The sequence below is a fragment of the Pristiophorus japonicus genome, chromosome 4, assembly GCF_044704955.1.
Source record: "Pristiophorus japonicus isolate sPriJap1 chromosome 4, sPriJap1.hap1, whole genome shotgun sequence".
NCBI lineage: Eukaryota > Metazoa > Chordata > Chondrichthyes > Pristiophoridae > Pristiophorus > Pristiophorus japonicus.
In genome coordinates this window covers 7400714-7427127 of record NC_091980.1, presented here as the reverse complement: position 1 = coordinate 7427127, position 26414 = coordinate 7400714, and the positions used below count along the sequence as shown (strand labels likewise).

Below are 26414 nucleotides of genomic sequence, written 5' to 3'. Positions count from 1 at the left end.
ACTGGGTAGCTCTTCGATAGAGCCGGCACAGACACGATGGGCCGAATGGCCTCCTTCTGTGCTGCACTGTTCTATCTGTACTTTTGCAGATCTCCAGACATCCTGGTTAACCCTTGCCACTGGACCAAGACCTCGCTCTGTCGAGCCCCGTGTGGTGGCTGGTGTGCAACGGTCACCCCACGTTAAAAAAAATCCACGCACAGGGCATCTTCCACCCTCCTCAACTGGAGTTCAGGACCTGGAACATCGGGTCCTTCATTGAAACACCTGCGAACTCTTGTGGAAGCAAGTCATCCTCGTTCGAGGGGCCGCCTGTGATGATAGTGACTGTTCTATCAGTATTTCTGTCCATGACCAGTATTGCTCCTGGAAGGAGTGGTGTTGAAGGAGACGGCGCAGTTTGGAGATACTTCACTCTGCAGTCCTGGCAGTGGCTTCCCACTGCTCCTGTCGCAGCCAAATCAGGCGCTGGAAACCAGGCCTGGGCGATCGTATGGACAAAGTGTTATCTACAGAGACACATACCTTCTATATGGTGCGATCTCTGCCCCCAGTCAGGAACCGGTCCCGCTCCCTCTTAGAAACATAAACATAGAAAATAGAAGCAGGAGTAGGCCATTCGGCCCCTTCGAGCCTGCACCACCATTCAATATGATCATGGCTGATCCTTTATCTCAACACCGTATTCCCGCTTTCTCCCCATACCCCTTGATGCCTTTTGATTCTAGAAATCTATCTATCTCCCTCTTAAATATATTCAGTGACTTGGTCTCCACAGCCTTCTGTGGTAGAGAACTCCACAGGTTCACCACCCTCTGAGTGAAAACATTTCTCCTCATCTCGGTCCTAAATTTCTTACCCCGTATCCTGAGACTGTGACCCCTTGTTCTAGACTTCCCAGCCCCGGGGAAACATCCTCCCCGCATCCAGTCTGTCCAACCCCGTCAGAATTTTATACATTTCAATGAGATCCCCTCTCATTCTTCTAAACTCCAGTAAATACAGGCCTAGTCGACCCAATCTCTCCTCATACGACAGTCCTGCCATCCCAGGAATCAGTCTGGTGAACCTTCGCTGTTCTCCCTCGATGGCAAGTATATCCTTTCTTCGGTAAGGAGACCAAAACTGCACACAATACTCCAGGTGTAGTCTCAGCAGGGCCCAGTATAACTGTAGTAACACATCCTTGCTCCTGTTCTCAAATCCTCTTGCAATAAAAGCCAATGTAGGCAGACAGTCAGTCAGCACCCACCACACCAGTCGGCAATGTATTACATAGGATTGCACAGGATATATGACACAGAAACAGGCCATTCGGCCCAACCAGTCCATGCCGGCGTTTATGCTCCACTCGAGCCTCCTCCTGTCTTTCCTCATCGAACTCAATCAGCATGCCCCTCTATTCCCTTCTCCCTCATAAACCTCCCGTTAAACGCATCGATACTATTCGCTTCAACCACTCCCTGTGGCAGCGAGTTCCACATTCTCACCACTCTCTGGGTGAAGACGTTTCTTCTGAATTCCCCGTTGGATTTCTTGGTGACTATCTGATCTAAATATGTCAGTTGCAAAAAGCTTGCATGTTTGATTTTATGCTGCAGGTAGATTAGTTAGACTGAGTTAGTGTGATAGGGGAGAGCACGGCGCTGTACAGAATACAATGGCCTAATTGAAAACAAGCTCCTATTACTGTGCACTGCCTGTCTTGTACGGGGGTATATATGTGTAACTCAAAGTAGTTCATTGAAGATAAATGAGTTCACTCCTTGGGTGACTATTATCAATTTTTCTTTTACCCACATCCCAAAAATAATATGGGATTTGTCCTTCCTATTTCGGCCCTTGGGGTCCGCACTGGATGTGGCTGCTGTGCCTCCCATGTGAAGTTATCCACTTTGGTAGAAAAAATAGAAAAGCTGAGTATTTTTTAAATGGTGGGGCAGAGGGACCTGGGTGTCCTTGTACACGAATCACTGAAAGTTAACATGCAGGTACAGCAAGCAATTAAGAAAGCAAATGGTATGTTGGCCTATATTAAGAGAGGATTTGAGTATAAGAGTAAGGAACATCTTACTGCAATTATACAGGGCCCTGGTGAGACCGCACCTGGAGTATTGTGTGCAGTTTTGGTCTCCTTACCGAAGGAAGGATATACTTGCCACAGAAGGAGTGCAACGAAGGTTCACCAGACTGATTCCTGGGATGCGGGGATTGTGCTGTGAGGAGAGATTGAGCAGACTAGGCCTATATTCTCTAGAGTTTAGACGAATGAGGTGATCACATTGAAACATACAAAATTCTTACAGGACTTGACAGGGTAGATGCAGGGAGGGTGTTTCCCCCGGGCAGGGGAGTCTCGAACCAGGGGTCACAGTCTCAGGATAAGGGGTCGGCCATTTAGGACTGAGATGGGGAGAAATTTCTTCACTCGGAGGGTGGTGAATCTTTGGAATTCTCTACCCCAGAGGGCTGTGGAGGCTCAGTTGTTGAGCATACTCAAGACAGAGATTGATATTTTTTGGATATTAAGGGAATCAAGGGATATGGGGATAGTGCAGGAAAGTGGAGTTGAGGTAGATCAGCCGTGATCTCACTGAATGGCGGAGCAGGCTCGAGGGGCCGAATGGCCGCCTCCTGTTCCTAATTCTCATGTTCTTATGGACACCTGGGTGAGGTGCTTACTGGGTGGATGTCAGCATCTGTAGAATCACAGCCCATTCTACAGTCAGCACCTTGACGATGGGCAGAGGGCAATGGAGGTAATTGGGACTGAGAACTTGTCATTTAGAGGGGAATTGAGGGGTGGGGGTCTGGAACTCACGGCCTGAAAGGGTGGTAGAGGCAGAAACCCTCACCACATTTAAAAAGTACTTGGATGTGCACTTGAAGTGCCGTAACCTGCAGGGCTACGGACCGAGAGCTGGAAAGTGGGATTAGGCTGGGTAGCTCTTGGTCGGCCGGCGTGGACACGATGGGCTGAAATGGCCTCCTTCCGTGTTGTAAATTTCTATGATTCTATAATTCTACGATATCCTCAGGGTATTATAAACAAGAAGTGTAAAATATATGTCTATCCTTCATTCTCACTCTATCTTCAAAATGTTTTTAAACAGTATTGTACCACTTCATTGAATATATTCAAGACGGAGATCGATAGATTTTTGGATATTAAGGGAATCGAGGGATTATGGGGATAGGGCGGGAAATGGAGTTGAGGTCGAAGATCAGCCGTGATCTCGTTGATCTCGAGCGGAACAGGTTCGAGGGACCAAATAGCCTGCTCCTGCTCCTATTTCTGAGGTTCGTACGTTCTTCTTCTGAAAGAAGTGTTGCTTGATTGAGCTCCGGGAAATTAAGTGGGTCGAATAATTGGGGTGAGAGTCTGAGAGCGATTGGGAAAATCGTGACCACAGCATAATTGGGTTCGTTGTAAGAATAGGAAAGGATAACGAAGCAATCAAAGATACGAACGCTGGGCCGGAAAGCAGCGAAGTTGAGAGAGACAAAACTGGCCCAAATAAACTGGGCAGAAAAATGGGCAAACGGTGTGACAAATCAGCAGTCGGAAATCTTGGAAGTTTGAGATGGATAGAATACAAAATAGATACAAGCCTAGAAGGCAAAAAGGGCTGCGTCAAAGTATAGAGCCCTGTGGATAAATTAGAATTGGGAACAGGAGTAGGTCATTCGGCCCCTCGAGCCTGCTCCGCCATTCAATGAGATCATGGCTGATCTTCTACCTCAACTCCACTTCCCGGCCCGTTCCCCATAACCCTGGCCTCCCCAAGAGCTCAAGAATCTGTCTTATCTTCGCCTTGAATATATTCAATGACTGAGCCTCCACAGCTCTCTGGGTTCGAGAATTCCAAAGGTTCACCACCCCTCTAACTGGAAGTCCCTTTTTGCCAACACGTTAGCCTAATTTGTGAACGGCGTGGTCTTGTGAGTAACTGGGTGTTGTCTTCATTTCATTTCAGGGTGCCCCGTTTTCGTCCAGCTGTGAAACATCTCCTCGATGATTGAGATTTGGACCTCCTCCCATGGTTCGCTCTCCACCGAGAGGCTCCAGCTCCAGGCCCAAAGGTCGCAGGTGGACACTCGAGCTGAGGGAACAGAGGGCAGCAGCTGCGCGCGCACGCCGTGACAGCCTGAGGAAGCCGCCGCTCTTGGCCTTGAACGACTGACTACCGATGATTTGCGATGGTGACATGAAACGCAAGAAAGGGCAAGAGGGAAGATTTTTATTTTCTTGAACCAAACACAAAAGAAGCCCTCACCTCCCCCCCCCCCCCCCCCGCACCCCCGCTCCCCTCCTCCCCCACCCCGCTAACTGCGCTGCTTAAGCCTAAGAGAAAGGAGGACGTAAAGCATGAGTTTTCTGAACAAGTTGCGGCGAGTGTTTCGACAGCTCACACTGCAGGGCGTACTCTTGCTGCTCTTTGCCTTCTGCATGGTGACTGTCTTCATCTCCGCCTATTACCTGTACATTGGCACCAAGCAGGAAACCGGGCCCTCGGGCGAGGTCCAAGGCTCGGACTGCGATGATTTCAGAGTCACTCCTTCCCGCTTGTTCCCAACGAAGCCCATGAAGCCAGCAGACTCCTCCCGGACTGACCCCGTGGTGCTGGTCTTTGTCGAGAGCATGTACACCCAGCTGGGGCAGGAGATCGTGGCGATTCTCGAGTCCAGCCGCTTCAAGTACCACACGGAAATCGCCCCCGGGAAGGGGGACATGCCCACCCTGACCGACAAGGATCGAGGGCGCTTCATCCTCATTATATACGAGAACATTCTAAAGTACGTCAACTTGGACGCTTGGAACCGGGAGCTGCTGGACAAGTACTGCATCGAGTACAGCGTGGGGATCATTGGGTTTTTCAAGGCCAATGAAAATAGTTTGCTGAGCGCCCAACTGAAGGGCTTCCCGCTGTACCTCCATTCCAACCTGGGCCTCAAAGACTGCAGCATTAACCCGAGGTCACCACTTCTCTACATCACCAAAGCCAAGGAGATCGAGAAGGGCTTCCTGCCAGGAGATGACTGGACAGTCTTCCAGTCCAACCATTCAACGTACGAGCCTGTTCTGCTGGCCAAGACGAAGTCAGCAGAGAACATCCCTCACATGGAGGTGGATGCTGCGCTCCACACCACGGTGGTCCAAGACCTGGGGCTCCATGATGGTATCCAGCGAGTGCTCTTTGGAAACAACATGAACTTCTGGCTCCACAAGCTTGTCTTTGTGGACGCTGTCTCCTTCCTGACGGGGAAGAGACTATCGCTCTCGCTGGACAGGTACATTTTGGTGGACATTGATGACATCTTTGTCGGGAAAGAGGGGACCAGGATGAAAGCTGAGGACGTGAAGGTAGGCATTTGTTTCGTTGCAAAAACGGAGCAAAGTTTTGATCAGCTTCCTGTCGATGCCTGAATATACATTTTGAGACACGGTGTGATGCAATGGGCTGGTAGGCTTGTCTTTCATCTAGAATCATCGAAATTTACAGCATGGAAGGAGGCCATTTCAGCCTATCGTGTCCGTGCCGGCTGACAAAGAGCTACCCAGCCTAATCCTACTTTCCAGTTCTGGGTCCATAGCCCTGTAGGTTACGGCACTTCAAGTGCTCATCCAATGTGGTGAGGGTTTCTGCCTCTACCACCCTTTCAGGCCATGAGTTCCACCCCAGACCCCCACCACCCTCTGGGTGAAGACATTTCCCCTCAAATCCCCTCTCAACCTCCCATCCAATTACTTTAATTCTGTGCCCCTTGGTTGTTGACCCCTCTGCCAAGGAAAACAGGTCCTTCCTATCCACTCTGCCTGGACCCCCTCAAAAAATTTTACACACCTCAATAAGGTCTCGGTATTCTGGGTTCAAATCCAGCTCTGTATGATAGGCGAAAGTCTCCTCTGTTGGCTGAAGATTCCTTTGATGAAATGGGTTTGTGAAGACTCGCATGGGACCCTTGGCACAAAACTGCCTCGACTGTGGACTAAATTGGTAACCTTGCGCAGCGAGGTGGGGGTCCTATGAGTGCGTAATGCTGACACCGTGGGAAGAACTTTAACCCCCTGCCCCCTAAAAACAAGTGGGTTTGGGTCGGGGGAGGTGTGAAAATTTAAAAAAATAAAATAAAATTCAAACCCAACTTCTCACTTCCGGGTTATAACAGGGGCGGGACTGGAGACAGGCCAACCAATCCTGTCCCAGGAGGTGGGCCGGTCATTTAAATCAGTCTCCCGGCCTCAAATTGACAGGTTTAACTCTGACCGATTAGAGTGTGGAACTCCCTACCACAGGGAGATGTTAAGGCAAAGAGCATGGATGTATTTAAGGTAAAGCCAGATACAACAACTTGTGTATTTATATAGCGCCTTTAATGTAGTGAAAAGTCCCAAGGTGCTTCACAGGAGTATTATGAGATTTAAAAAATTTGACACCGAGCCGCATAAGTCGAACTTAGCGCAGGTGACCAAAAGCTGGGTCAAAGAGGTCGGTTTTAAGGAGCGTCTTGAAGGAGGAAAGAGAGGCGGAGAGGTTTAGGGAGGGAGTTCCAGAGCTTGGGGCCCAGGCAACAGAAGGCACGGCCACCGATGGTGGAGCGATTATAATCAGGGATGCTCAGGAGGACAGAATTAGAGGAACGCAGACATCTCGGGGGGTGAGGGGGAGGGGGTTGTGGGGCTGGAGGAGATTACAGAGATAGGGAGGGGCGAGGCCATGGAGGGATTTGTAAACCAGGATGGGAATTTTGAAATCGAAGTGTTGCTGGACCGGGAGCCAATGTAGGTCAGCGAGCACAGGGGGTGATGGGTGAGAGGGACTGGGTGTGAGTTAGGACACGGGGCAGCGAGCACAGGGGGTGATGGGTGAGAGGGACTGGGTGTGAGTTAGGACACGGGGCAGCGAGCACAGGGGGTGATGGGTGAGTGAGACTGGGTGCGAGTTAGGACACGGGGCAGCGAGCACAGGGGGTGATGGGTGAGAGGGACTGGGTGTGAGTTAGGACACGGGGCAGCGAGCACAGGGGGTGATGGGTGAGCGGAACTGGGTGTGAGTTAGGACACGGGGCAGCGAGCACAGGGGGTGATGGGTGAGCGGGACTCGGTGCGAGTTAGGACACGGGGCAGCGAGCACAGGGGGTGATGGGTGAGCGGGACTGGGTGTGAGTTAGGACACGGGCAGCCGAGTTTTGGATGATCTCTAGTTTACGTAGGATAGAATGTGGGAGGCCAGCCAGGAGTGCATTGGAATAGTCAAGTCGAGAGGTAACAAAGGCCATGGATGAGGGCTTCGGCAACGGATGAGCTGAGGCAAGGGTGGAGAGGGGCGCTGTTACGGAGGTGGAAACAAACACATGAGGGAGAAAGGAACAGGAGGATATGTTGATGGGATGAGATGATGAGGGGGCTCGTGTGAAGCATAAACACCGGCACGGACCCGGTGGGCCAAATGGCCCGTTTATGTGCTATAAATACCGTGAAACACTTTGTAAAAACTGAATTAAGAAGTGGTTAGATGGGAGAAAACGGAGGGTAGCAGTTAAGGGTAGTCTTTCAGCGTGGTTGGAAAGGGGAAGTGTTGTCCCATAGGATATGGTTCAGTTCTGGGTCATGTTTACTCACTGATTTGGATATAGGCCGAAAGGGACACTGTCCAAATTTGCAGATGATACCAAAATAGGAGGTATAGCTAATTCTGCAGTCAACCAAAGCTGCAAGGGAATATAGATAAACTAGGACTAAACAGTGATAGATGGAGTTAATCGACATTAAGTGTGAAGTAGGGCATTTCAGTAAAAACAAAATAACGGCAGTAATTATACCGAGTGGAAGCAAACTCCATGCGGTGGAAAAGCGGAGGGATTTGGGGGAGACAGGTTAACAGGACATTGAAGGCAGGAGCTGAGGTGGATAAGGCTGTGAAAAAACAGCTGAAGAGGATTCTCGGCTTTTATCACAAGAGGCATGGAGCGGGAAATTCGGTACCGCCCATTTTTGAGACGCTAATGGCGGCGGGGCGGTACATTTAGCGCCCGGGAAATGGTTAGCGTCGGCAGCCACAAAATTCACCAGCTTGGGCCCTGAGTGTGGGGCGGAGCGCAAGGGGAGGAGTTGCGCACCTCTCTCAGGGCGCGAGGCCGGAGAGCAACTGGTAAATAGTCGGCCTCGGAGCGACCCTGAGCGGGGCTTCCCTGAGGATAAAGAAACCACCAAAAAAAACATTCCCAATACCTTGCTCGCCCCACATTAAACATAATTCGCATGACGACCAACCGCACTCGCCTCAGGCCGACATTCCTCCCCTCGCTGGGGTCGGGAACAGCTCGGGCCTCCCGCTTTCCCCGGCGGTCCCACTAGGGCGCGCTACAGGGTCACCCAGAAAACAAATTTCAGAACGATGTCGCAACCGGGCGGGTGTTGCACACCGGCTGGCCTCTCCCGGGGCGGTACTGTGCCGCGCTCCCGCTAACCCAGCGCCGAATGTCCCGGCGGGGCTCTGGAAGCTGGTCGGACGGCCCGGGAATGCTTCCGCCACCATTACCGTCCCTCCGAGTGGCAAACAGAGGCGGCAACACGGTGACTATCCAGCCCATTGAATAGAAACATAGAAACATAGAAAATAGGTGCAGGAGTAGGCCATTCGGCCCTTCTAGCCTGCACCGCCATTCAATGAGTTCATGGCTGAACATTCAACTTCAGTACCCCCTTCCTGCTTTCTCGCCATACCCCTTGATCCCCCTGGCAGTAAGGACCTCATCTAACTCCTTTTTGAATATATTTAGTGAATTGGCCTCAACAACTTTCTGTGGTAGAGAATTCCACAGGTTCACCACTCTCTGGGTGAAGAAGTTCCTCCGCATCTCGGTCCTAAATGGCTTACCCCTTATCCTTAGACTGTGACCCCTGGTTCTGGACTTCCCCAACATTGGGAACATTCTTCCTGCATCTAACCTGTCTAACCCCGTCAGAATTTTATATGTTTCTATGAGGTCCCCTCTCATTCTTCTGAACTCCAGTGAATACAAGCCCAGTTGATCCAGTCTTTCTTGATAGGTCAGTCCCGCCATCCCGGGAATCAGTCTGGTGAACCTTCGCTGCACTCCCTCAATAGCAAGAATGTCCTTCCTCAGGTTAGGAGACCAAAACTGTACACAATACTCCAGGTGTGGCCTCACCAATGCCCTGTACAACTGTAGCAACACCTCCCTGCCCCTGTACTCAAATCCCCTTGCTATGAAGGCCAACATGCCATTTGCTTTCTTAACCGCCTGCTGCACCTGCATGCCAACCTTCAATGACTGATGTACCATGACACCCAGGTCTCTTTGCACCTCCCCTTTTCCTAATCTGTCACCATTCAGATAATAGTCTGTCTCTCTGTTTTTACCACCAAAGTGGATAACCTCACATTTATCCACATTATACTTCATCTGCCATGCATTTGCCCACTCACCTAACCTATCCAAGTCGCTCTGCAGCCTCACAGCATCCTCCTCGCAGCTCACACTGCCACCCAACTTAGTGTCATCCGCAAATTTGGAGATACTACATTTAATCCCCTCATCTAAATCATTAATGTACAGTATAAAAGATAAGCGCTATCGATGATGAAGACCACCTCGCTTAGAGTGATGCATGCGGGGAATAGGGGGGGGGGGCTATGGATGCTCATCGTTGAGTATATTCAAGTCTGAAAGCAATAGATTTTTGGGCACTGAGGCGATCCAGGGATATGGAGATCGGGCGGAGTTGAGGTCAAAGATCAGCCATGATCTTATTGAACGGTGGAGCAGTGTCGAGTGCGATTCTCATTTTCTTATTGGGCTCCACGCCATAAGGACATCTAAGTTTTAGAGCGGGTACAATATCAGATTCATAAGAACATAAGAAATAGGATTAGGAGTAGGTCATTTGGCTCCTCGAGGCTGATTTCCCCCATTCAATAAGATCTTGGCCTCAGCTCCACTTCCCTGCCCGCTCCCTATAACCCTTCACTCCCTTATTGTTCAAAAATCTGTCTATCTACGCCTTAAATATATTCAATGACCCATCCTCCACACCTCTCTGGGGCAGAGAATTCTACAGATTTACAAACCTCTGAGAGAAGAAATTCCTCCTCATCTCTGTTTTAAATGGGCGGCCCCTTATTCTGAGACTATGTCCCCGAATTTTAGTTTCCCCTATGAGTGGAAATATCCTCTCTGCATCCACCTTGTCGAGCCCCTTCATTGTCTTGTATGTTTCAATAAGATCACCTCTCATTCTTCTGAACTCCAATGTATACAGGCCCAACCTACTCAACCTATCTTCATAAGTCAAAATCCTCATCTCCGGAATCAACCTAATGAACCTTCTCTGAACTGCCTCCAATGCAAGTATATCCTTCCTTAAATACGGAGACCAAAACATTCACTCAGAATGTTACCCGATATGAGGAAATACAAATAGGAAGACTTAAAAAAATGGTGGTTGTTTGTCGAAACAATGCAGGTCACAGGGCGATATGGTCAGTGTTTAACATTGTGAAACGATGGGACGTGTTATGTGTTGAATGTTTTGGTCACCTTACTTAAGGAAGGATATACTAACTTTGAAGGGGGTACAGAGATGATTCACGAGGCTGATTCCGGAGATGAGGGGGTTACCTTATGATGATAGATTGAGTAGACTGGGTCTTTACTCGTTGGAGTTTAGAAGGATGAGGGGTGATCTTTTAGAAACATTTAAAATAATGAAAGGGATAGACAAGATAGAGGCAGAGAGGTTGTTTCCACTGGTCGGGGAGACTAGAACTAGGGGGCAAAGCCTCAAAATACGGGGGAGCTATTTTAAAACCGAGTTGAGAAGGAATTTCTTCTCCCAGAGGGTTGTGTATCTGTGGAATTCTCTGCCCAAGGAAGCAGTTGAGGCTAGCTCATTGAATGTATTCAAATCACAGATAGATAGATTTTTAACCAATAAGGGAATTAAGGGTTACGGGGAGCGGGCGGGTAAGTGGAGCTGAGTCCATGGCCAGATCAGCCATGATCTTGTTGAATGGCGGAGCAGGCTCGAGGGGCGAGATGGCCTACTCCTATTCCTAATTCTTATGTTCTTATGTTCTTATGAATAAAGCAAGATGACCTTAGTCTCTTTATTCTAATTCCAGAGTGCTGGTACAGCATGGGAGGCCTGCTTATGCATAGTGCTCCCAAGGGATGCTGGGATCCCTTGGAACTCCAACAGATGCGCCCTCTGGTGGTGGTAGTGTGCTGGTTACATAGGGTTGCATATATAACAGGACGGGCTAGTTAGAAGCAGACTATGTCCAATAGTGCTGGGGGTCAAGAATGAGGGGCCACTAATACAAGAATAAATGCGAGAGATTTGGAACAAAGTGCAAGACTTTACACACGCAGTGTTCTGGGGCTGTGGGATACACTTCCAGGGTTAGAAACAGAAAATAGGAGCAGGAGTAGGCCATTCAGCCCTTTGAATCTGCATCGCCATTCAATATGATCATGGCTGATCCTCTATCTCATCACCATATTCCCGCTTTTTCCACATACCCCTTGATGTCTTTTGTGTCTAGAAATCTATCTATCTCCCTCTTTATTCAGTGACTTGGCCTCCACAGCCTTCTGTGGTAGAGAATTCCACAGGTTCACCACCCTCTGAGTGAAAACATTCCTCCTCATCTCGGTCCTAAATTTCCTACCCCGTATCCTGAGACTGTGACCCCTTGTTACATAAGAACATAAGAAATAGGAACAGGAGTAGGCCATATGGCCCCTCGAGCCTGCTCCGCCATTCAATACGATTATGGCTGATCTGATCATGAACTCAGGTCCACTTCCCTGCCCGTTCCCCATAACCCCTTATTCCCTTATCGGTTAAGAAACTGTCTATTTCTGTCTTAAATTTATTCAATGTCCCAGCTTCCACAGCTCTCTGAGGCAGCAAATTCCACAGATTTACAACCCTCTGAGAGAAGAAATTTCTCCTCATCTCAGTTTTAAATGGGCGGCCCCTTATTCTAAGATTATGCCCTCTAGTTCTAGTCTTCCCCTATCAGTGGAAACATCCTCTCTGTATCCACCTTATCAAGCCCCCTCATAATCATATACGTTTCAATAAGATCACCTCTCATTCTTCTGAATTCCAATGAGTAGAGGCCCAACCTCATAAGTCAACTCCCTCATCTCTGGAATCAACCGAGTGAACCTTCTCTGAACTGCCTCCAAAGCAAGTATATCCTTTCGTAAATATGGAAACCAAAACTGCACGCAGTATTCCAGGTGTGGCCTCACCAATCAATACCTTATATAGCTGTAGTAAGACTTCCCTGCTTTTATACTCCATCCCCTTTGCAATAAAGGCCAAGATATCATTGGCCTTCCTGATCACTTGCTGTACCTGCATACTAATCTTTTGTGTTTCATGCACAAGTACCCCCAGGTCCCGCTGTACTGCAGCACTTTGCAATCTTTCTTCATTTAAATAATAACTTGCTCTTTGATTTTTCTGCCAAAGTGCATGACCTCACACTTTCCAACATTATACTCCATCTGCCAAATTTTTGCCCACTCACTTAGCCTGTCTATGTCCTTTGGCAGATTTTTTGTGTCATCCTCACACATTGCTTTTCCTCCCATCTTTGTATCGTCAGCAAACTTGGCTACGTTACACTCAGTCCCTTCTTCCAAGTTGTTAATATAGATTGTAAATAGTTGGGTCCCAGCACTGATCCCTGCGGCACCCCACAGGTTACTGATTGCCAATCAGAAAATGAACTATTTATCCCGACTCTCTGTTTTCTGTTCGTTAGCCAATCCTCTAGCCATGCTAATATATTACCCCCAACCCCATGAACTTTTATCTTGTGCAGTAACCTTTTATGTGGCACCTTGTCAAATGCCTTCTGGAAGTCCAAATACACCACATCCACTGGTTCCCCTTTATCCACCCTGTTCGTTACATCCTCAAAGAACTCCAGCAAACTTGTCAAACATGACTTTCCCTTCATAAATCCATGCTGACTCTGCCTGACCGAATTTTGCTTTTCCAAATGTCCTGCTACTGCTTCTTTAAAAATGGTCTTCAACATTTTCCCAACCTCAGATGTTAGGCTAACTGGTCTGTAGTTTCCTGCTTTTTGTCTGCCTCCTTTCTTAAATAGGGGTGTTACATTTGCAGTTTTCCAATTTGCTGGGACCTCCCCAGAATCCAGGGAATTTTGGTAAATTACAACCAATGGATCCACAATCCCTGCCGCTACTTCTCTTAAGACCCTAGGATGCAAGCCATCAGGTCCAGGGGACTTATCTGCCTTTAGTCCCATTATCTTACTGAGTACCACCTCCTTAGTGATTGTGATTATGTTAAGTTCCTCCCCCTCCTATAGCCCCTTGACTATCCACTGTCGGAATATTATTAGTGTCCTCTACCGTAAAGACTGATACAAAATATTTGTTCAGAGTTTCTGCCATCTCCATGTTCCCCATTACTAATTCCCCGGTCTCGTCCTCTAAGGGACCAACATTTACTTTAGCCACTCTTTTCCTTTTTATACACCTATAGAAACTCTTGCTGTCTGTGAACTCTAGTGAATACAGGCCTAGTCGACCCAATCTCTCCTCATACGACAGTCCTGCCGTACCAGGAATCAGTCTGGTGAACCTTCGCTGCACTCCCCTTATGGCAAGTATATACTTTCTTCGGTAAGGAGACCAAAACTGCACACAATACTCCAGGTGCGGTCTCACCAAGGCCCTGTATAACTGTAGTAAGACATCCTTGCTCCTGTACTCAAATCTTCTTGCAATGAAGGCCAACGTACCATTTGCCTTCCTAACTGCTTGCTGCACCTGTATGTTAGCGGCCGAGGCGAAAACATTGGGCTGTGAAGTGCGGCCTCAGCTGGTGTGTACGATGTTCGCTCCGTGCCCACGGAGGCCTCGCAAGGCCCTGCATTGTTCTAACAAAACAAACCACCATTTTTTTTTCGCCTTTCTATGTTGTATTTCCTCATATCGGGTAACATTCTCAGTGGATCTGCATTGTACCCTCTCTAAAACTTCGATGTCCTTTTCATCAAATGTCCTTTAGACAGATCGCACGCATCCCCAGGAGGAAGGCCTTCGCGGGCGGATATTTGGGCCATTTGCCCAACGATTGTCCTTCAAACTCTTCCGCCAGGAAAAAGCAATTGTAAGGCCTGCTTTTACCAGCGTAGGAGTATTAAAATGTAGAAAGTTATAATTTTATCACTAATTTTTCTGCTTAAAAACCTTGTTCTTTAAGGTAAGTTTATTTCTAACCCTATTAAAACATATTTTTTTAAATTTCTAAAAATAATATTTTTTTCGAAAACATTTAATTTAATTCAATTTTAATTGTGAGGTGTTTTTTTAAGTTTTATATTGTTGCTCTGTGTTTTGTGGGGATATTCCCAATCATAGGGCTCAGTTTTCCCCATAGCACTTTTTGGGCGTACTTGAAGAGTTACGCCCGATTTTTTTGGGGCCTAAGTTCGCCAAAAATAAAGATTTGGGAGTGGAGCCTTGATCTGCGCCAAAAAGATCGGACTGCCATAGTAACCAGGGACACAATGCGAGCTGAAGCATACAGCCAGCTCCCAACACATTAAAAGAATTGAAAAACACATAGCAGCAACTTACCTCCAACCCCGCTCAAAGGGCTTGCTGGTCCGGTCCCATTCTCGGTCCCCATTCTCCCAGTCCATTCCCATTCTCGGTCCCCATTCTCCCGGTCCGGTCCCATTCTCGGTCCCCATTCTCCCAGTCCATTCCCATTCTCGGTCCCCATTCTCCCGGTCCGGACCCCATTCTCGGTCCCCATTCTCCCGGTCCATTCCCATTCTCGGTCCCCATTCTCCCAGTCCATTCCCATTCTCGGTCCCCATTCTCCCGGTCCGGACCCCATTCTCGGTCCCCATTCTCCCAGTCCATTCCCATTCTCGGTCCCCATTCTCCCGGTCCGGTCCCATTCTCGGTCCCCATTCTCCCAGTCCATTCCCATTCTCGGTCCCCATTCTCCCGGTCCCCATTCTCCCGGTCCGGTCCCATTCTCGGTCCCCATTCTCCCGGTCCGGTCCCATTCTCGGTCCCCATTCTCCCAGTCCATTCCCATTCTCTGTCCCCATTCTCCCGGTCCGGTCCCATTCTCTGACCCATTCTCCCAGTCCATTCCCATTCTTGGTCCCCATTCTCCCGGTCCGGACCCCATTCTCGGTCCCCATTCTCCCAGTCCATTCCCATTCTTGGTCCCCATTCTCCCGGTCTGGTCCCATTCTCGGTCTCCATTCTCCCAGTCCATTCCCATTCTCGGTCCCCATTCTCCCGGTCCGGACTCCATTCTCAGTCCCCATTCTCCCGGTCCATTCCCATTCTCGGTCCCCATTCTCCCGGTCCCCATTCTCCCGATCCGGTCCCATTCTCCCGGTCCGTTCCCATTCTCGGTCCCCATTCTCCCGGTCCGTTCCCATTCTCGGTCCCCATTCTTGGTCCCCATTCTCGGTCCCCATTCTCCCGGTCCATTCCCATTCTCGGTCCCCATTCTCCCGGTCCGGTCCCATTCTCGGTCCCCATTCTCGGTCCCCATTCTCCCGGTCCATTCCCATTCTCGGTCCCCATTCTCCCGGTCCGGTCCCATTCTCGGTCCCTGGCACACACTATTCTCTCAACTTAGGCAAAAAAGAGCAGCCTGCTCCAAAAAAAAAGGCGCAATTCACTGGGGGAAATTGAGCCCATGCTAACGGGCACTCGCTCAAACGGAACTGACCATTGCTATGAATGAGAATACAGCATTGTGATTGGTGGTCTAGGCCCATGTGATCCCAGGATGCCCGTCTGATCCCAGGATACATGGGAGTCCGCGCTGGGCTGTACTGCTAGGCCTTGGAGCGCAAGTGTTCATTCCTCCGGGACCGCCAGGTACTTTCGATAAAAAATAAATTTGGTCGGAGGAGTGCGCCCACGGGAAGCCACCGACATAATTTCTGGTCCAGTGTCAAGAATCGGGGTTAGATCGGAAATGTAGATGAAGTAAAATGGGGTTCAAGGGATATGGGAGCAGTACTGTGCCAGTATCTGTACCGCCTGCAAATCCCCTGGGAGGACAGACGCACCAATGTTAGCGTCCTCGACCAGGCCAACATCCCCAGTATCGAAGCACTGACCACACTTGATCAGCTCCGCTGGGCGGGCCACATTGTTCGCATGCCTGACACGAGACTCCCAAAGCAAGCGCTCTACTCGGAACTCCTTCACGGCAAACGAGCCAAAGGTGGGCAGAGGAAACGTTACAAGGACACCCTCAAAGCCTCCCTGATAAAGTGCAACATCCCCACTGACACCTGGGAGTCCCTGGCCAAAGACCAGTCCGCCCTAAGTGAAGGAAGTGCATCCAGGAGGGCGCTGAGCACCTCGAGTCTCGTCGCCGAGAGCGTGCAGTAAACAAGTGCAGGCAGCGGAAGGAGCGTGCGGCAAACCAGACTCCCCACCCACCCTTTCCCTCAACCATTGTCTGTCCCACCTGTGACAGGGTCTGTGGCTCTCGTATTGGACTGTTCAGCCACCTAAGGACTCATTTTTAGAGTGGAAGCAAGTCTTCCTCGATTCCGAGGGACTGCCTATGATGATGATGCATTCCAGAGGTCATTTTTGTCTTCTGATGAACCTTCAGAACAGTGCTCGAGGGACTCTGTGTCCCAGTTCAGTGTTTAACCAGCCTCCCCTTAAATGCATCGATACTGTTCTCCGCAACCACTCCCTGTGGCAGCGAGTTCCACATTCTCACCACTCTCTGGGTGAAGAAGTTTCTCCTGAATTCCCCATTGGATTTACGAATGACTACCTTATATTTATGGCCTCTAGTTTTGGGCACCTCAACGAGTGGAGACATCGTCTCTGTGTCTGCCCTATCAAACCCTTTCATTATCTTAAAGACCTCCATCAGGTCTCCCCTTGGCCTTCTCTTCTCTTGAAGCCTGTCCATCCTTTCGTGATCAGCATATCCTCTCGTGAATCATCTTTGTGAATCGTTTTTGCGTGTTCTCCAGTGCCTCTACATCCTTTCCACAATACGGAAAGCAGAACTGTGCACAGTGCTGCAAGTGTGGTCTTACCAAGGTCCGATACAGGTTCAACATGATCTCCTCGCCCTTCCCCAAATGCTTTGCCCCTTAATCTCGCAAGTTGTGTCTGCTGAAAGGCTTTGCTAAAATTCAGGGGAACAAATCCGTCTCCAGTGCCTTTCAGCCTTCAGAGGTCAGGTCATTTATACTGACGAGTGACCTGACATTGGAAATACTGTGGGCGAAACTGCCCCATTTTATAGCCCCGTTCCCCACCCCTCCCCGAGCGAGGGGGGTGATTGTGCCTTTCGTAAAATTGCCCTGGAGGTTTGGGGGGGGGCGCTGTACTGGTAGCGTCACGCCCCACGATTATCGTCCTGGGCCGGTGCGCGCCCGGCGATGACTTCATCGACGTGCGGACGAGCCCTTTGCGCCCCGCAGGTCGCGAGACTGGCGCGGGTGGATATCGATGCCAGCTCCATGCAGGCATCTGCTACTGGGGCGCCCCTCAAACGGAAGGTGTTTAGCGCCGTGGGCCGCCATTTTAATTTGCCGGCCGGCTCTTGCGTCGGCCCCAGCGATGGCGGCCCTCGCGACCATCGGACCGCCATCGTTCAGCCCGGCGCTCCGTTATCGGTGTTGGGCCGCTGGTCCCGTCGATCGCCTCCCTGGTGGTCCAGTGTTGGCCAGAAAAGGGCCGGCAGAGTGCGCCGGGACTCGAGGGGAGGGGAGGGGCGTGGTAGCCCATCAGAGCTGCGCGGATGCTCCGTGTAGCACTGGGATCCTGAGTGTGGCACTGAACTCCTCCCCGGGATACACACACCCCCGGGTCTCAGCCCCTCCCCCCACCCCCACCCCAGGACTCAGTTGCCCCCCCGGGACACAGACCCCGCCACCCACTCCCCACTCCCCCAACCCCAGGACACAGCCCCCCCCCGGGACACAGACCCCCCCCCCCCCCAACGCCGGGACACAGCCCCGCCACCCACTCCCCCACCCTGGGACAGAGACCTTGTCCCCCCCTCCCCCCCACCCAACCCCGGGTCTCAGCCCCACCACCACCCCAGGACTCAGTTGCCCCCCCCTGCCAGGACACAGACCCCCGGCGTCGGAAGATTAGTGCCCTTATTCGGGGCGTGGGGCAATTTTGCCCCCTGTGTATCTGTCATCGCCAACACTCCTTCAGTATCAAACCACCTCGCTGACATCAGAAGGGTTGCAGCAGTTCAAGGAGATGCCCCTTCCCCTCCCCCCATGCAGCCCCCCCCCCACCCCCGCAATGCAACTGGGGATGGGCAATAAATGCGGGCTAGCCATTGCCGCACACGTCCCGAGTACAAATATTATTTGAGGAAGCTGCCCAGCACTTTGTGCGGGGTGAGGACTTGCAGCCCACACCGTGCCAGGAATGGCGGCTGGGACTGTGCAGCACCGAGGGAGTGCTGCATTGTGTGAGCCGCCATTGAGTCGATCCGGTCTAACCCTCGGGTCAGAGAGCTGTCGCAGGAAGACGACAGCATCACTGTTATAAAGGGGTCAGGTCATAGTTTGGCTGGGGGGGGGGGGTCGTCCTGCGATAAACCTCAAGGGATATTGCGAGAGTATGTTCCGGTTGCCTTGCGTGCTGGGAATTGTGAAATCTGATTGGAACGCGTGATCTTGGGTGTGAGTGTGGTAACAAAGTTGTAAAACTGTGAGAGAAAAAATTACCGGAGGCTACAAACAGTGCTTTTGTGAGACTGCAAATTGGCCACGTCACTATCGGGGCTCTGGGAAAAGAGCAGGGTGGGAGTGGGACTGATCAGATCGCTCTGTCACAGAGCCGGCACAGGCACGATGAGCCGAATGGCCTCCTTCTGTGTGGTATGAGTCAATAATTCGACAAATAGCTGAGTGGGGGAATGCATTGTCCGGATGGTATGAAACGACGGGTGTGTAACAATGCGAGGGGATAGCAGCCTTTCAGGGCAGTGAGTGTGACTGAAGTTCGAACATGAGACGGGAGTGCTGAGCAGGATGATTGGAGAGCCGAGGGTTAACACCTCTGAACATTCGAAAAGCCAGTCGTTGGGGATTTTAAGTTTCTTTCTTGTAACTACTGTAAAGAAAAATTAATGATGAAAAAAAGTGGAAAAAGCACATCATCTGTTCTCCCAAAAACCTAAGAACACAAGAAATAGGAGCAGGACTCGGCCATTCGGCCCCTCGAGCCTGCTCCGCCATTCAATGAGATCATGGCTGATCCGATCATGGACTCAGCTCCACTTCCCCGCCCGCTCCCCATAACCCCTTTATCTCCTTATCAGTTAAGAAACTGTCTATTTCTGTCTTAAATGTATTTAATGTCCCAGCTTCCACAGCTCGCTGAGGCAGCGAATTCCACAGATTTACAACCCTCTGAGAGAAGAAATTTCTCCTCATCTCAGTTTTAAATGGGCGGCCCCTTATTCTAAGACCATGCCCTCTAGTTCTAGTCTCCCCCCATCAGTGGAAACATCCTCTCTGCATCCACCTTGTCAAGCCCCCTCATAATCTTATACGTTTCGATAAGATCACCTCTCATTCTTCTGAATTCCAATGAGTGGAGGCCCAACCTACTCAACCTTTCCTCATAAGTCAACCCCCCTCATCTCTGGCTAAAACTCCCTCACCAAGGGCTAAAAATTCGTTATAGCCCAGTGTGAGGCGGTAACACCGCCTGGTCGCTAACTTTAGTGCCATGCGATGTTTACCGCCTCCAACTGGGATATTGGTTTATTGCGCCCCCTAGAGGGAGTGGAGCGCGAAAGGAAAAGTTCCATACCCCTCTTAGGGCGCGAGTCCTGATTCCTGGGACGCTATAGCGGGAGCGCTGCTGAAGTTCTGTCGCTCGGAAACCGGCATCCTGAAGAGGAGGTCAACGGGGCTCCCCCCGAAAACTGATCGAAAATGCACGGGAGATTAGCAAGCGTACTGAACAAGGGACACATTCGTACAAATAAATTCCATTTTAACCGGCCACCTGCTCAGCGGCGAAAATATCACCTCAGCCGCTTCTCCGTGACGCCTGCTCTCCCTGTCGGGGTTAGCGCCAAGCAAAATCCCGACCACGGCGCGAAGCGGGTGTTGCACGTTAATCAACGTCGTCCTGCGGGTGGCGCTATAGTGCGCATCGCTCACTCTTATCATCATCATCATAGGCGTCCCTCGTATCGAGGATGACTTGTTTTCACGCTGAAAAGGGATGAGTTCACAGGTGTTTCAATGAAGGACCTAATATTCCAGATCCCGAACTACATCCTGAAGGGTGGAAGATGCCTGTGCGTGGATTTTTTTAACGTGGGTTGGCCGTTGCACACCAGCCACCACACGGGCTTGACAGAGCGAGGTCTTGGTCCAGTGGCAAGGGTTAACCAGGACGACTGGAGACCAGCTCTGCTGCACGGACCGAGTACGCACACATATCGCACAGTGTGGGCTGGGCCCATGCTGCCCTGGGCCTTGGCCCCGAACTCGCGCCTCTCCTGGGTCCCGACCACATCCCTCTACAGTCACTCGCCGCTCCTTCGCCCCGACCTCGCCGCCCCTGCTGTACCTGCCCACACTGCAGTCAGCCGTCGCCCTCCTGCAGCAACCTTCGCACGCTGCTCCCTTGCTTGCTAACTAAGCTGATTCCGGAGATGAGGGGGTTACCTTATGATGATAGATTGAGCAGACGGGGTCTTTACTCGTTGGAGTTCAGAAGGATGAGGGGTGATCTTATAGAAACATTTAAAATAATGAAAGGGATAGACAAGATAGAGGCAGAGAGGTTGTTTCCACTGGTCGGGGAGACTAGAACTAGGGGGCACAGCCTCAAAATACGGGGGAGCCAATTTAAAACCGAGTTGAGAAGGAATTTCTTCTCCCAGAGGGTTGTGAATCTGTGGAATTCTCTGCCCAAGGAAGCAGTTGAGGCTAGCTCATTGAATGTATTCAAATCACAGATAGATAAATTTTTAACCAATAATGGAATTAAGGGTTACGGGGAGCGGGCGGGTAAGTGGAGCTGAGTCCACGAGCAGATCAGCCATGTTCTTATTGAATGGTGGAGCAGGCTCGAGGGGCGAGATGGCCTACTCCTGTTCCTAATTCTTATGTTCTTATGTTCTTATGTAACACTGCTGGTAAACCCACACTGAAGGACGAGGGAGGCGCTGAGATGTGCGCCGCTCGGTCAGTAAGAGCTTGGCGCCTCTCTCGGGCGCTGACCCGTGGCGCAAAGCAAACGCGTTTTTGGCCCCATGGATTTTACCGCCATCTACTTTGATCCAGGATTTCAGGGAGCTGAAAGCTCTGCCTGAACCCCAAGTGTTCCGCCTCCCCGGGCGCTCGTATTGCAGTAATGGACTTGTACTGTACGGTGTTTACCTCGTGTGTTGTTCGACAATCTGCCCGAGGTTTGACATCAGCGGGCGATCAATCTTTCAAAGCTCGGGAGCCAGGAAAAGCAGATTTCAGCCGCCAAAATAAGCTGCAAGCGTTTCCAAACCATTTTACAATCGAGCTTGGAGGCTGGAAGTGGCCCTTGTGTGTGGCGACCCCCACACATTAGGTCATTGTGTTCCGGGGGGCTTTACAGGCACCAGACTGCCGCACTTCACTACAGTAGAAACATAGAATCATAGAAAACAGGTGCAGGAGTGGGCCATTCGGCCCTTCAAGCCTGCACCACCATTCAATAAGATCATAGCTGATCATTCCTTCAGTACCCCTTTCCTGCTTTCTCTCCATACCCCTTGATCCCCTTAGCCGTAAGGGCCATATCTAACTCCCTCTTGAATATATCCAATGAACTGACATCAACAACTCTCTGCGGCAGGGAATTCCACAGGTTCACCACTCTCTGAGTGAAGAAGTTTCTCCTCATCTCGGTCCTAAATGGCCTACCCCTTATCCTTAGATTGTGACCCCTGCTTCTGGACTTCCCCAACATCGGGAAGTAATAGTGTCTTCAATTAAAACCCACTATTTCAAAAAGTAAGAAAGACTTGCATTTATATAGCGCCTTTCACGGCCACCGGACATCTCAAAGCGCTTTACAACCAATTAGTCACTGTTGAATGTAGGAAACACGGCAACCGACAAACAGCAATATGATAATGACCAGATGATCTGTTTTTTATGTTGATTGAGGGATAAATATTGGCCAGGACACTGGGGATAACTCCCCTGCTCTTCTTCGAAATAGTGCCCACGGGATCTTTTACATCCACCTTAGAGGGCAGACAGGTCCTCGGTTTAACGTCTCATCCGAAAGACGGCACCTCCGACAGTGCGGCACTCCCTCAGTACTGCTCCTCCGACAGTGCAGCACTCCCTCGGTACTGCCCCTCTGACAGTGCAGCGCTCCCTCAGTACTTCCCCTCCGACAGTGCGGCACTCCCTCAGTACTGCCCCTCCAGCAGTGCAGCACGCCCTCAGTACTACCCCTCCAACAGTGCAGCGCTCCCTCAGTACTGCTCCTCCGACAGTGCAGCGTTCCCTCAGTACTGCCCCTCCGACAGTGCAGCGCTCCCTCAGTACTGCCCCTCCGACAGTGCAGCACACCCTCAGTACTGCCCCTCCGACAGTGCGGCACTCCCTCAGTACTGCCCCTCCGACAGTGCAGCACACCCTCAGTACTGCCCCTCCGACAGTGCGGCGCTCCCTCAGTACTGCCCCTCCGACAGTGCGGCGCTCCCTCTGTACTGCCCCTCCGACAGTGCGGCGCTCCCTCTGTACTGCCCCTCCGACAGTGCGGCGCTCCCTCAGTACTGCCCCTCCGACAGTGCGGCGCTCCCTCAGTACTGCCCCTCCGACAGTGCGGTGCTCCCTCAGTACTGCCCCTCCGACAGTGCGGCGCTCCCTCAGTACTGCACTGGAGTGTCAGCCTAGAGTTGTGTGCTCAAGTCCCTGGAGTGGGACTCGAACCCACAACCTTCTGACTCGGAGGCGAGAGAGAGGGAGAGAGTACTGCACACTGAACTATAGCTGACACTGATTGAGCGTATATTAACATAGATGTTTCCAATGTAGAATTGGGCACATTTTTATTTGAACTTAGTTTTTTTTTAATAATTAGCAATTGTTAGTTTCCAAAAACTTCCAATAATGCCAGCGCGTAACAGAGTTTAATAATTTCCGCCGAATATAGAAACGTCACGATCAGTAGTAACACTAATATGTTCAGCGATATTCAGCACAGCATCATCATCATCATAGGCAGTCCCTCGGAATCGAGGAAGACTTGCTTCCACTCTAAAAGTGAGTTCTCGGGTGACTGAACAGTCCAATACGGGAATTACAGTCTCTGTCACAGGTGGGACAGACAGTGGTTGAGGGAAAGGGTGGGTGGGGAGTCTGGTTTGCCGCACGCTCCTTCCGCTGTCTGCGCTTGTTTTCTGCACGCTCTCGGTGACGAGGTGCAGTCAGGCACATAATTAATTCCAGGCGACTTCTGAAATGTTTCTGTTCTCACGGTCTGTTTGATACCTGAGTTCCAAAGAAGCAAAAAAGACTTGCAATTCTATAATAACTTGTATTTCTATAGCACCTTTAATGTAATGAAACGTCCCAAATCGCTTCACAGGAGAGTTATAAGGCAAGAAAATAAAATTTGACACCGAGCCACATAAGGAGAAATTAGGGCAGATGACCAAAAGCTTGGTCTAAGAGGTAGGTTTTAGAAGCGCCTTAAAGGAGGAGAGAGAGGTAGAGAGGTTTAGGGAGGGAATTCCAGAGCTTATTTCATGACCACAGGATTTCCCAAAGCACTTTACAGCCAATAGTAATCTGTTATGCATCAACAGAACTTTGAAACGTGAGTGTCAAGCCAGGAAGAAGGCAGAGTGGTGGTCATGGTTCAGGATAAGCAACCCAGATATCAGATCCCCCTCCCCCCAGGCCAAGTTGTTCAATTAAATTCAACAAATCCTGGTTGTTTATGGGCGAGCGCCAGAAAGAAAATGAACTGTCGGTGCCATGAAATCATTACCTACCGGCTTGAGGGGAAGGGGATCTGCCAAGTCCCACTGTGTGGCCACATCCTCGGCCCAAAATATCCACAGCCTCTCTGCCTCTCTCCCCTCCTCCAAGATGCTCCTTAAAACCTCCCCCTCTGACCGAACTTTCGGTCGCCTGCGCTAATCTCTCCTTATTTCGCTCGGTGTCAAATTTCGTTATTTGACGCTCCTGTGAAGTGCCTTGGGGACGTTTTACTATGTTAAAGGTGCTATATAAATGCAAGGAGTTCTTGTTGTTGACCTTGCTGTGTGCGAGTGGTTACCTACAGAACAACAGTGACTGCACTTCATGTGACCACCAGACTTCTCATAAGAACATAAGAAATAGGAGCAGGAGTCGGCCATTCGGCCCCTCGAGCCTGCTCCGCCATTCAATAAGATCATGGCTGATCTGATCATGGACTCAGCTCCACTTCCCCGCCCGCTCCCTATAACCCTTTACTCTCTTAACATAGCGCTTTACAGCCAATGAAGTACTTGTTGAAGTGTAGTCACTGTTGGAAACACGGCAGCCAACTTGCGCACAGCAAGCTCCCACACACAGCAATGTGATAATGAACAGATAATCTGTGTTTTTTTTTTGTTCTGTTGAATAAGGGATAAATATCGGCCCCAGGACATCGGGGAGAACCGAAGTAACTAACTGTGAAGCGCTTTGGGACATCCTGAGATTGTGAAAGGCGCTACAGGGTTGAACCTCCTTTTATCCAGAACTCCCTTATCCAGAACCACCCCTCGTCCAGAACCATTCCCGGCCACCGGGTGGCGCATGCGCAGAACTCCGACATGAACAAATTGAAGTCCTCCCTCGCTGCCGACTCCTGCAGTCGCTGGCCTGACCCCGCGATCCACCTCCCCCTCCCCCCACCCCCTCTCCGCCACACCCTCCAATGATCTCTCTGCCGCACTCCCAGCCCCAAGCCCGCCAGCCCCGATATCCACCTTGCTCAGTACCTGTACCATCCAATTTAACGTGACCACCCCTCGTCCGGAAAAATCCCTTATCCAGAACCGGCCGGGTCCCGAAAGGTTCCGGCTAAGGGGAGGTTCAACCTGTATTATAAATGCACGTTCGTTTTCTCTTTCATGCTTGCTTTTTCTTTCTTTCTCATTCCCTCTTTCTCTTTCTCTCCTCTATCTCCTCTTCTTTCTTTCTCCAATCCCCTCTTCTCTATTTTGTCGCTCTTTGTCTCTCTCATTCCCCCCCCCCCGCACCTCACATCTGTTCCAAATAAATATCACCGTCGCATGAAACCAGGACTGGAAGATTGTACAGCAGTTCATTTCTTGAAAATGATTTGTTGTTTATTTTTTATTAAAAAGAGAAGTGTTATTATGCAAGAGATTTTACCTCAGGCCCCCCACCCATCCCCTTTCACTTCCTTGAACAGAATACAGCTAAAACCGAGCTTCACATTTAAAATTTTCAGAGCTATTGTGCCAAAAATCCCTCGGACCATTTATCAGCACCGAGCCACCCTTTCGCAGCTAAAATCAGTTTGTCCTTCATCTGCTGTAAAGTCATCTGGTTTCATTCACCATGTTACTTCCTGCTCCTCTCGTAAGAACATAAGAATTGGGAGCAGGAGTAGGCCCTATGGCCCCTCGAGCCATTCAATGAGATCATGGCTGATCTTCGACCTCAACTCCACTTTCCCGCCCAATCTCCATATCCCTTGATTTCCCTGGACTCCAAAAATCTATCGATCTCTGTCTTGAATATACTCAACGATTCAGCCTCCACAGCCCTCTGGGGTAGAGAATTCCAAAGATTCACCACCCTCTGAGTGAAGAAATTCATCTCTGTCTTGAATGGTTGACCCCTTTGTAATGTATGCATGTGTGAGTAGGCTCTCAGGTTGTTAGAGCTGTTGAATTGAGAGTGACTTAGCCAGTCACATGATGTTCACAAGACTCAATAAAACCCCAGCCAGTTGGGTTTGGGGGAATCCACAATGAGGCAGGTGGTTGTGAGCCTGGTGGATGAACTGGTAATGTGATAAACCCTTACTACTAGGGGGATCAAGGGGTAGGGGGAGAAAGCAGGAATGGGGTACTGAAGTTGCATGTTCAGCCATGAACTCATTGAATGGCGGTGCAGGCTCGAAGGGCCGAATGGCCTACTCCTGCAACTATTTTTGTATGTTTCTATGTTTCCAATAAACAAACTAGTTCTTGAGAGCAATGTGTTACAATGAATTCTTAAGCAAAGAACCCATGAAGCAAATATATCACATCCTTATCCTGAGACTGTGACCACTGGTTCGAGACTCCCCAGCCCGGGGGAAACATCCTCCCTGCATCTACCCTATCA

The 26414-nt window shown here is 50.3% G+C and overlaps 1 protein-coding gene across 1 annotated transcript in view; it reads left to right on the top strand.

Moving 5' to 3' along the window:
- ndst1b (N-deacetylase/N-sulfotransferase (heparan glucosaminyl) 1b) overlaps nucleotides 1–26414 on the top strand; it is a 367233-nt gene that overhangs the window by 213790 nt on the left and 127029 nt on the right. The window contains exon 3 of the mRNA XM_070877113.1: nucleotides 3978–5365. Coding sequence (XP_070733214.1) covers nucleotides 4370–5365 — 996 coding nt within the window. The 5' untranslated portion in view covers nucleotides 3978–4369. The remainder of the gene's footprint in view (nucleotides 1–3977; nucleotides 5366–26414) is intronic.